The sequence below is a fragment of the Botrytis deweyae genome (assembly GCF_014898535.1).
Source record: "Botrytis deweyae strain B1 chromosome Unknown BDEW_009, whole genome shotgun sequence".
Taxonomy (NCBI): domain Eukaryota; kingdom Fungi; phylum Ascomycota; class Leotiomycetes; order Helotiales; family Sclerotiniaceae; genus Botrytis; species Botrytis deweyae.
Genome location: NW_024066216.1, coordinates 131292 through 142860, shown reverse-complemented (window position 1 = coordinate 142860; position 11569 = coordinate 131292). Strand labels below are relative to the sequence as shown.

Sequence of the window (11569 nt, the reverse complement as noted above, 5' to 3'; positions counted from 1 at the left end):
TTAATTCGCCCCGACATGTCGTTCGTTCTCAGGCTTCCACGACCCTAAATGATCAGGTTAGTTGATGCGCTTATCATAGAGAGATCTTCCAGACAAACCTTCGAAGTCGTGCTTCACAAAAGCCATAGGATCATCATAATCGTTTGCATTCATTTGTCCAACTCCAGGACTGAAACTCGTAATAGGCAAGACAACCACATCACCAACCTTCTTTGCTGATACAATGCCTGTGAAATCTCTCCATGTGATGTTTCCCTTGCTTGTCGTCATGTCAAAATATTTCTCATCGTTCAAAAAGTCGAAAATAGTATCTGTCCACAAAGCGGGGCCGGTGAATGTTACAACATTCTTATCATCAAATTTCTTGAGAGTTCCACGTTTCTTCATGTCCAAAGTCTGTTCAGTAATATTGGCAACGATCTCGCGGAGCACAGGATGTCCAGGCTTTGCTTGAATTGTCCATTGACAAAACTGAATTCTTCTAGAGTACCATTCTTGCCAATCTGGACGATCTGGATCTGCCTCAATGCCAACTACTAATCCAATAGCTTCGCGTGGCACACTCTCGGGAAGCCATTCCGGGGCAGGTTTCAATGCGTGGGTATCAATATCGGAGTAAATTCCACCTCTGGCCAGCAGAATTAGGTAACGGAAGAAATCAGCTTTCAAAACTGGCATAGGTAAGGAATTGTAAGCCTCTAAAACTTCTGGCACAGAAGCATATAGATGCTTTAGCAAATGGACTGCGACTTCGTCGGTGATGACTTCGTGTACGAATCCCGGGTGCTTTTCCGACCAACTTGCTTCCGCAGGACGAAAGGCTTCCCCAAACTCTCCAGATGCTGGTGTGTATTTCCACGTCTGCCAAATGTATGCCGGAAACTTCGTCTCTACGTCGTATGGAAATTGATATGCGAGCTTTTCTCGTAAAGGCGCTCTTGACAAATCTTGTAATAGTGTTTGGGGGACTTGAGTATTCTTTTTGGGTGTAGATGGAACCGCATTTGTCGAGGCTGATGAGCCTGGCTTTTTTTCCGAATCCGCTTCCTCCTTCTCTCCTGCTTTTGGTATACTCGTATCTTGTAATAATATGTTGTTTGATGTAGGTTGATTGTGCGTTCGTGTTACCAGAAATATCATGGTAAGGAAGAAAGCCGCAGCTATCAAAGCTCTCCTGAAGGTCAACATCTTTGCGCAAATTGGCAGAATTTGTATCTGCCGAGTAAAATCGATACACAATATCTCGACTATCCGAACGAATTCGTCCTTTGTCCCGAGAATTGTCTTTTACCGTATGGTGAAATGTTCTCGTCCAGAGGATCTGGTCGCTGAATAGGCCGGCCGGACTCTAGGAAATTTTTGGGCAGTCAATTCAATGCCAAGATGGTAACGCACATAGGCGTGTTTGATAATGGATTGCGGAACCAACAGATAGCTAGCGTTTGATATGAGACTAGAAGTGATTGAAAAAAAAAGAAGATGAGCCTCGATTCGACAATCAAGCTGGAGTAAGGTAGAAAAGATATTTTTAACTTGAGAGTAAAGGACAGACTTTGAGTGGATTGTATGAAAAGGAGTAAGAGAATGAATGGGTAAAAAGATGGGTTTTGGGGGGGAGGAGGGGGGGAGTGAAAAGTAGATATATATTTCTCGTACCAAGTTTCGAAAGTCAATTGGCAGACACTTATTCCAAATGAATAAATCGGTACAATACTAGGTAGGTATATCGTAGAGTATGGTAGAGGTAGAGGTATACTTTTGCACTGTCATTGATCGACCTCTTATGATTGTTGATCTTTTGCGTAATAAAATGAGTCCCAAGTGATCTTTTTTTCTCTCTTTCTCTTTGATCGTTGCTCGTCTAACCAAAAGTCCTTGAAGTACCTAAGTACGGAGTCGAGAGAGTAGTTGGTAGAGAATGTTTTAATCCTCTCGGTCTTTTTGTCTTCTTGTCTTCTTGTCCTTTTGTCTTCTCTCTATTTAATCATCTCATTCGTCCATCGGATTGAATTGGATTGGGTGATTCTTTCCTGAGAGGCAAGCTTATCATGAATATTACAACCAACCATGGCGATATCAGGCCTGTGGTGCGAGTCTTACTGTATGCGTCGTGAAGACTTTGACACTAAAACGGTAGGAATGGGCCGAATTCAGTGACGAATCATCCCTGTCGATAATCGTACGAAGCCAAGGAAGTGCTGGGAAGTGCTAGGAAGTGCTAGGAAGTGCTGGGAAGGAAGTGCTGGGAAGTGCTGGGAAGTGCTGGGAAGTGCTGGGAAATGCTGGGAAGCGGAGGAAATAGTGGAGGAAATGGGAGAAGAGAAGAGGAGAAAGAATCCAAAGCCGAAACCAAAAATAGAGCAAGAGAAGCCAGGGAATCGTTGGAATACGCAATGCGATGATGGATGGGAGGCTGTGAAGAGATAACTTTTGACTGACCGTTTCATCATCGTATGGTATTATTGTATTGTTGTATCGTCTAGGTAAGCCATTATTCCATTATTCCATTATCACGACTCATCATTAGCAGGCGAGGAGAGTTCAAGAATGAGGTCAAGGCAGGCAGGCAGAGTCAACGAATTATGAGATACAGAGGATCTGTTCCTGTATCTCAATGTGGAGGAGCTTACATTGATGACTATGACTATGACTATCCATGACTATGGCTATGGATGGCTACTCCGTATAACCATAATACTATCAGATCATTGGATCCTATGATCTATCTATCTACTATCTACTTACTACCTACTACCTACTATCTACTATCTATTATCTACATATCAAAGTTGCTACCTACTCGATCAAGCCGGACTCTGTTTCAGCTTTTCTCTCCTCTCCATCCAGTCACAAACGGAGGAAATCCCTCAAAATCTTCCAACCAATGCAATGCAAGGAAAATGATACTACCACGAACATACTTTACATGTGCTTAATCTATCATCGACATCCATCCCCATCCCCATCTCCACCAAAGAAACGCGGCGTCTCCAACCAATATTCAGACCACGTTTTCTCCGCTCCTTCACTCGAACTCTCCTCTCCTTCCTATCAAAGTCAAAGTATATATTCCCTCCACTCACGAGAAGTTTCGTCCTGAATACTTACGTCGACATGCAGAACCAACATACGCATAAACTTTGCAAGCCGCGTAACCATTCGGAGGATCTAACCAGTCAGTCAGGAAGGCAAGATACTCGAAACTTATAAATTATATTATATTAATATATGTCTTTAAGAGACAAGCACGCACATTCACATCCCCATCAAGCCCCGAGCCAAGTAACAATCATTATCCTTTATCCCTCATCCCTCATCCCTCATTATCAAAGGTGGTATTGTGCCGTTGATATACCGACATGCTCTAGACTTATTTGAAGTTATTTCTGCATCTCTCACAAGGGGTGATCCAGGGGTAACCGGCCAATCGCACTCAACCTGGAGATGGAAAACGTTGATCGCCTTGATGACTTCATCACATCTCCCAAAATCGCACATCGTAATATATCTTTCTACTCAAACCAGAAAATACAATCTGAACACACCATCTTGAAACAAACTTAATCCAAAGCTTAATTTTCCAAGACTCGACGGGTCTGACAGTCTCGGGAGTCTGTGAAAGGCGGATGAGTTGCGCTTGCGGGTGGGTTATGGGATAAATCGGATATGCAAACACAGACGTTCCATCCAATCTTCGTCAATGTCTGCATATAATACCAAAGTGCAGGTGTTTTTGATACACAGAAGATTATGCACTGACCTTCTTCGTATATATTACTCACTTTAGCTACCTTTCTATGCGTTCGCATGTACGACCCCTCATTCAATATACGTGAGCATGCTTTGCGTCTCGCTATCTCAACAAAACAACATCTATCCAATCGCGAGCTCACATCTTCGTCTCCGCATTCTAAACCTCACCATCCTCTCTATCTCCATACCGCATGCTTACCACGCCATCCCATTTGATTCCTCCCCGACCCGGCTTTACAGCCGATAAATCTCATTCGCACGACGACCCCTCAATGTGATACCGGTCCATACAGAGATATCGTCGATCCATCACGAACAGGTTGACAGACCCACTAACCTCAAACATACATCTGAAACTACAATCAAGGTCATCTCCTCAAGCCACCTCACCGATTCCTGGGGCTCGGAGAATATCCATTTGATCCCGATAATCTATTTTCAGCCTTTAGTACTACACGCCATCTTACTTGGCAATGGACGGATCGTATCATGGAGAATAATCTGTTTTTGGGATGAAGATACGCACTCGGTTAGATATTGATGCATGGATTGGTAGCGTTCGCTGATTTTGCTGTAAGAGTCATGTAAGCCAGGAGAACAATATCAAAGCTGTATTTTTCTATTTAAGGCAAAGGAGGCTCATCAGCTTTCTTACTCTCGCTGCAGCCTGACTCGGGTTCCCGCTTCTTATCCTTCAATTTCAGCTGTCATGTATCAAGCGATCCATGCTTTCACTGTATTCTCATTCTCCCTGATTCTTTCACACGCAGGCTATCATGGCGAGGCTACCTGTCCTATCTTATTCATGTAAGTTTATGGTGTTTAGATCCTAAGTAAGACTGCACGCTTTCAACATGACTGGGAGAAAATAGTAAGAATGGTGGAAAATGGCAATGCTCCCCCAGTACTTTCTTTGAACAGCATCAGACCAAGCTTAAGAATATCAATCTACAGCAATGATGATCTATATCCCATGGAAGTCCATGCGATGAGAAGCTCTAGTAGGCCATATTCGAAATTTTCTCGACAATGGACCATGTTAATTTGATGCAACACATTTCACTAAGTCGCAACCGACAATCACTATTAAGGCTGTGAAGTCAGGTATAACTTTTCAGCACACGCAGGCCTGATTAAGTACAGTTTCTCGCTCATCTCATTCCAAGTATGCAGCATACATATACTTTTTGTTCTACTTTATAGAACTATCACTTGTTAGCAGGAAGAACAAGAGAAGCCTGTGCATGCACCCTGTACTAAATCAAGGGTAATTCCGGAGTATATATCTATCTACTATACATTGTACGACAAAATATAAATTCCCATACCAAATTATGGAGCATCACAACAGCATGATAATGAGATTACTCTGTCAGGTGGTGTTATATCAAATGACTGAGGGGAAAGAGATCCTTAGGCAGTAGCTTGTAGGTGAATGTGTATGAAAATGTTTGCATATCAAGCTGCAAGTACACATTCATTCTTGCCAAAACCGTGGCGTAAATCCGTTGTGGCACGCATGCATGCGTGTATATTTTCGCATATTGAATCAATACATAGGAAAGCAATGTAGTCAATATTAAGATTAACAAATATCTCGCATATATCCTTCACTCCACACACTTCATCACCAACCATACCCCACTGCGCTCTCTTTCACTCCAGATCTACTTCTACTTATATCTCATAATTCGAGCGCTACAAGTCACACCGACAATAAAATCACAGCTACAAACCAAAGCATGCCAAATCCATCAAACACCAAATCCCCGACTTTCCAATCCCACTCGCTGTTCCCGAGCCAGAGTCAATGATACTCATCTTCAATACACAGATCCTAGTCTTCTTAACTCCCATTCGCGCATTTCTTGCAAGCGTATATCGATTTGATGCTTACGATCTAATCGCTAGTTCCAGGAAAGAATTTCGAAGCTTGATCGGGGTTTCTTTCTTCGTCTAATTATATGAGTCTTGAGGTATTAAAGGGGTGTATTGTGCGATAGGGATGTGATATGTATGATAGTATGATATAATCTTTTGCATGAGTCTACGAAGTTGATGAAGAGTACAAGTAAGTACAAATCATACCATCCATAACCAACAGAACAAACAAACAAGCCAACACAACCCAACCCAACCCATCATCTCAGAAAACACACCACAGATCTCTCACACATCCCTCGTCCCACCAAGCGCCGCTCTTGAATGAAAACCACGCGTCCACCCCAAATATTACGCAATAGGAAACTCGCATCCCAGCAGCTCTACAGAACAGTATATGATACATTGAAAATACATTCATTCTCCAGTTACTGTTCGTTCTATTCCCAGCTCCGCACATCCCTCTATCCCCTGGGAAACCTCAAGTTCACGCATGCACGCACAAACATACATCAAATATAAAGAAAGACAATTTCTACTCCGGTCCAAACACTCAGCAGATATATCACCATCTTCCTAGGTGACGTACGTACGTACAAGATAAGTAGCAGCAGCACGCACCGTAACCCTCATATCGATATCAACACTCCTTTCCACATCCATATCTGCGCGGTCTTTGCGTGGGAAAGGAAAGTTTTTCTTTATCGCATTCATCAATTGATAGCTTTCTCAATCCTAAAGATTGGTTGCGTGAAGTTCTATTTCTTCTTTTCCTTCTTTTCCTTCTTTTCTATACACCATTCACCATTCGCTATCCCAATCCACACACCACACATTATACATTATACACTACACACCATACATTATATATTATACACCACATATCATACACTATATATTACACACTATATACTATACACCACACACCATATACCACACACTACATATCATATACTATATACTATATACTACATACTATACACTATACACCACACACCACACACTATACATCATACATTATACACTATATACTACATATTATACACCACATACCACACATTATATACTATATACCATACACCATAGAATACAAAACCCCCACCCTTCCAAGCATTTCTCCCCACAAGGCACAGTAGTACAATTTGAGAATAACCACACACACAATTTCGCATATTCAAAAATTCAAACACCCAAACACCCAAATACCCATATCCATCCACATCCACATCCCATCCTAGATTCCTCCTAACCATCGCTATCCAACACAACCAGCTAGCTAGCTAGCTAGCTAGCCAGCTATCAACAATGCACCATAACCTTACCCAAATTCCGTCTTCCTCACAAGTCACGATCCCAATCTAAGATGAGATGAGAAACTCCTCATCCCAATCCTCATCCCAATCCCAATCCCAATCCCAATCCCAATCCCCATCCCAATCCCAATCCCCATCCCAATCCCAATCCCAATCCCCATCCCTCGCGACAATCAGACAATCAGACAATCCGACACGAAAGATGAAAGATGAAAGATCAACCCACCCCATGAGACATAAATAATAATTCACCCGGGCACCTAAACACTCTCAGCATTACAAGCCACCCCACCCCACCCCACCCCATCCACCGGTGGCACCACCTTCCCCTCCGACCTCTGACTCACCCACAACAGCTGGAGCAGCATGACAAAACATATGGATATCTCAAGCAAGTCACGGGTATCTCTCGCACGTTTCCCAAGATTCACTCACTCATTCGAAAGTTAAGCGCACCTGGGCAAGCCCAAGAACAAGATTAAGAAGAACGGCAACCTATATCCATATCCATATCCATATCCAGATCCACCCTCAAACCCAGAGCGACGCTTCCTCAGGCGTTCTCGAATAAACATACGTATTCCCTGGGTGCACACAGCACAAGGTACTTTGTCAATTCCACACATGTATCAGAGACAATAGTCGATTGCAGACACCACACACAACACACGCAAAGTCAAACAGAATATGCGACGAATTTTGGGGGGTATCAATATTTATTTCAATTATATTTCTCTCTTCTCTTGATCATCCCCAAGTTGCTAGGACGCACAATATCCAGCAGGCGAAGTTGTGCATCACACACACTAGAATAAACCAGTAAAGCAACGCACAAGTTATGTGTCGTATATCTGACCGAACCTATCCATTAAGTGAACTGTATGGTAAGGATATTCCAGGCCAATGTATCAATCGAGCTACAATGCTCTAGATTTCCTTCACCAATCCATCTCTTCAAACAAGCCTTCTGTTCCATGAGAGGATGTTCCCAATACATTCTGCCCTTCCGCTTAAATACCATTGATCCCTTCTTGTATTAATCATAACCCTCCACCGATCTAACATAATCCCATAGATCAGAATATCATCTTGCCAATCACGAATTCATTCTTCATGAGAAGAAAACGTCAAAAATGTCCGACTAAAAAATACAATGTCCCCCTATTTAAGGGACTCCCAAACACCCGTCTTAATGCATGCAAATAATGGTATAACAGCTGCTTGCTAATAAATATGCAATGAAGCCTCGCTGACCCCTAAGAAAAAAACGATAAAAAAAACGATAAACAAACGCCCCGGCTAAAATGCTCATATCATGCGAATTCCCTTTCTTCCAAGGGCAAGTTCGACTCTTTTTTGTTTCTAGAAACAATGAAAATAATTCGACACAGCTAGTATCAGTTGACGAAATTGGAGTTTATACTCCGTGAAAATTGGGTTGAGGTAGTACAGGCCATTGGTTGGTAGATTGATGACCGTATCCAGGCACCACACCTGATCGGTAATCATGTCTCTTACCCAATGGCTGATAATGTATATGATTTGTGTTTACATTATAATCGTGCATGGAAGCAGTGGGTGGTGGATAGAGGAGAGTGTTCACGTGACGAATAGGCTTATAAGGTGAGTTCCGCTGTTGATAGAATACAGATGGTGAAATGTGACCAGTGTTTCCGGGAAAGGACGCATTGAGCGGAGAAGGCACGGTTGCAAGTAGTTCCTGAACGGCTGAATGAGGACTACGTTGGCGAGATGGTGTTCCAAAACTTTGATTACCGTGTTGATAAGTAGTGATTTGGGACCCACTAGATTGACTTCCAGTAGAGGCGTGATTCAAAATAGGTGGTGGATAAGTTGGAGTGGTTGGGTAGACTGTGGACATGGCTCGACTGCCATGCAAAGGAGGTAAGAGTGGCGCGTTCTGAGAAAAGCTAGGGAGACCGTTGTACCCATTCATTGCTTGACTTGTCGAGATCGTTAAGTTAGGTACTGGCGGTAAACGAGGTCTAGGAGCCATGTTAAAATTCCCAAGGTCACTGGGCGTTGAGGTAGTTGACCTGGATACACGCTTTGCCACCGGTTCTTCAACATCATCCGGGAAACTTCTCTTCCTTGAATGCAGGCGGAAATCTTGGTCTGAAGGAGTCGAAATAGTCGTCAAGGGCGATACCAACTGAGCGACACTATTACTAGCAGGCCACTGTGGGGTGAGATTATTCGATCCAACTGAGGATGTGTATTGACTTGTTCGTGTGGGAGGCGAAGCTTGCATCGATGCAGGAGGTGAAGGGAGGGTAGGTTGGTACATGGGTGGAGGTGATAATTTTGTTGCCCTATCACAAAAACTCCAAAATTTTCCAAGCTTTTGTTGCCATTCCTTCCACTCCTCTTCGGTTGCGAGTAAACTGTAGCGCATGTTGCTCAAAAATTCGACTTCCATGATATGGATTTCAGTGACGGAAATTCCCGAAACTTCAGCCCATGTCTTGTTTGTATATGTATTGTCATCAAGGACTAATTTTTTGTAAGCAAGAATTTTCACACTCCATAAAAAATCAGGTCCACTCACATTTGTTGCCCAACATTAATGCAACCGTTAAGAGCCTGTATTCGCTTCCACTTCGTCCCTTGACTGCTGGGTTAATGGATTTCAGACGGTAGATGAAAAGTAGTGCCAACAAGATGACATTTTGTGACACCTGCGTAGTCATGAGAATCGTAACAACCCATTTTGTGAACCCAACCGATGGGAAAGCTTCTGGACGGAGCCTTTCTGTTGTCGTTGATCCCACCCACGAGTTTTCCGCCCTCTTCAGAGTATCGGTGGACTCAAACCAGAACAAACAGGTAATCTAGAAAAGTCAGATCTTGAACGTGATCGGAGTAGAATCATTAAGAGTTATGAATTACCTGAGCTGCAAATTCGGCTAAACTCCCACCGCTGTCATTTATTGATTTTGGGATTTGCAAACTGGGGTGAATAGTATCTGTAGTTGATGGCTTTTTGGCTTGCGGCTTTCGAGTGGATTCAGACTCCAATGTAGACAGGGCAGTAGCTTGAGATTGATGGTTTTCCTTCACTGGAGGCCAGTTATAAGACGACTCAGGTTGCAAGGTCTCTGAGTTTTTTATCGCACTATTAATGTGAGCTCCCGGCGCTTGGGGGATTAACGAAGGCTTTCGCGAATGACAGGCTGGTCCATCGTAATCGTTCATTCTGCCAACATTGATTGACGCCGGGTAATCTTCATTCTGCCGACTCTTGTAGTTTTGATATTGAGAAGTTGGATACGTTGCGTGCATATCGTCTTCGGGTGGTGTTCGAAGCCCAACTCTGACCGGAGCTTCTATATATCTTGACTGATTTATTTGTGGAAGTGTTAGGGGAAAACCAATGTCCTTCCGACGATCGATTCCAAAGGGAGTCTGTGGTGTAGGAGGTAAAAGAAAACTGAACGGAGCCGGTCTAACTGAAGTCTGATGCATTTGGGAATGAACGTGTATGTTGACTTTCGAAGAGGGATTGCTTTTTCTCGAAGGATTAAGGGTTGCTGCTCAGAGAAGATTCGAAATAAGGTGGTATGTGTGGGATTCGAATTCCAGATCGGATGGCAACTATCTTCAAGTGATTCTCGACACGCGTTATGTGTTTCTATGAGTTTTACCAGTGGTAGTCGAAGGTGAAGACGAACTATCAAAGCTAAGATTGGGCTATCCGCGAAGCCATGGAAAGTTCGTCTAATCCCGTCGTACAGAGATTCAACGTACTATTAGATATTTTGATATGAACGAAACCGAGAAGATAGTTAGTAGGCCGCTGCCGATCTGTGGAGTGTAGAGTAATTCTGAGTAGAGTAGTGTATGAAGTGAATTGATCTTTCTTCAATGAGGAAGGAGTCGGTTGATATTGAGGAAACTTTCCTAAACGGGTCGAAACTTTGAGAGTAGCAGAAGACAAGGAACACAATATTGAACTTTGGCTTGATGAATATATCTCAAGCCAGGAAAAGTAAGAGAGATAGAGAAAAAGTGTCTTAGGAGCTGGGAGGTATGTGAGAGAGATGTTAGGAATCTGAGCTTCCTGATGGTATGAATGAAGTAATGGGAAACAATTATAACAAATAATGTATGGATATAAAATTGGAGACGTTGGATCAAGAGAGAAGAGACTATGAAAGAAGGAACGAATAATGTGAAATATCGGAATGATACCTAGGTACAATACCGACCGATATGTAAAAGAATCAACTAGGGTTGAATCTGTATTAGATACGGATACGCAATGATTATAGTATCATTGGTATGGAGATTGATCTTGTCTGGTATGGTACGAGAGACAAAGGGTTATGGTTATGAAAATGGAAATGGAAATGGAAATATGGAAATATGGAATTGAGAGTATGGTACTAGAAGAAAGTGGAGGCTGATTGAAGCATTCATTGATGTCACAGGCAAAGAGCCAGGTACAAGGAGAGAGGGAGAGTGTGCGAGAGGAGTAGTTGAGTGAATGTGGATAAGATAGTTTGAGAAAACACACCACTTCAAACCTAGGTCGACGTATGACTGGGATAAATGATAAAATAAAATCAATTTATTTGTTTTAGAAGGACTTTTTTTTTCTC

At 42.7% G+C, this 11569-nt stretch overlaps 2 protein-coding genes across 2 annotated transcripts; both read right to left on the bottom strand.

The window, feature by feature from the left end:
• On the bottom strand, positions 1 to 1188 carry EAE98_004690 (uncharacterized protein; the record flags this gene model as incomplete). Its single annotated transcript, XM_038952310.1, has 2 exons — positions 1 to 44; positions 99 to 1188. 2 exons carry the CDS (start codon positions 1186 to 1188, stop codon positions 1 to 3), a joined length of 1134 nt encoding a protein of 377 aa, XP_038810960.1.
• A 6442-nt stretch (positions 1189 to 7630) lies between these two features.
• Positions 7631 to 11330, bottom strand: EAE98_004689 (uncharacterized protein). The gene is made up of 3 exons (XM_038952309.1): positions 9858 to 11330; positions 9517 to 9799; positions 7631 to 9461 (listed from the first exon to the last, which is right to left on the bottom strand). Exons 1-3 carry the CDS (start codon positions 10431 to 10433, stop codon positions 8365 to 8367), a joined length of 1956 nt encoding a protein of 651 aa, XP_038810959.1. The 5' UTR covers positions 10434 to 11330; the 3' UTR covers positions 7631 to 8364.
• Positions 11331 to 11569: the final 239 nt, after the last annotated feature.

What these genes read in the sequence shown, in the direction of transcription:
- EAE98_004689 (XM_038952309.1), bottom strand. Translation starts at nt 10,433, where the DNA reads ATGCATCAGACTTCAGTTAGACCGGCTCCGTTCAGTTTTCTTTTACCT. An exon ending in TAGCCGAATTTGCAGCTCAG is followed by an intron (nt 9,800 to 9,857) that starts GTAATTCATAAC and finishes TGACTTTTCTAG; the next exon opens with ATTACCTGTTTGTTCTGGTT. An exon ending in ATTAATGTTGGGCAACAAAT is followed by an intron (nt 9,462 to 9,516) that starts GTGAGTGGACCT and finishes ACAAAAAATTAG; the next exon opens with TCCTTGATGACAATACATAT.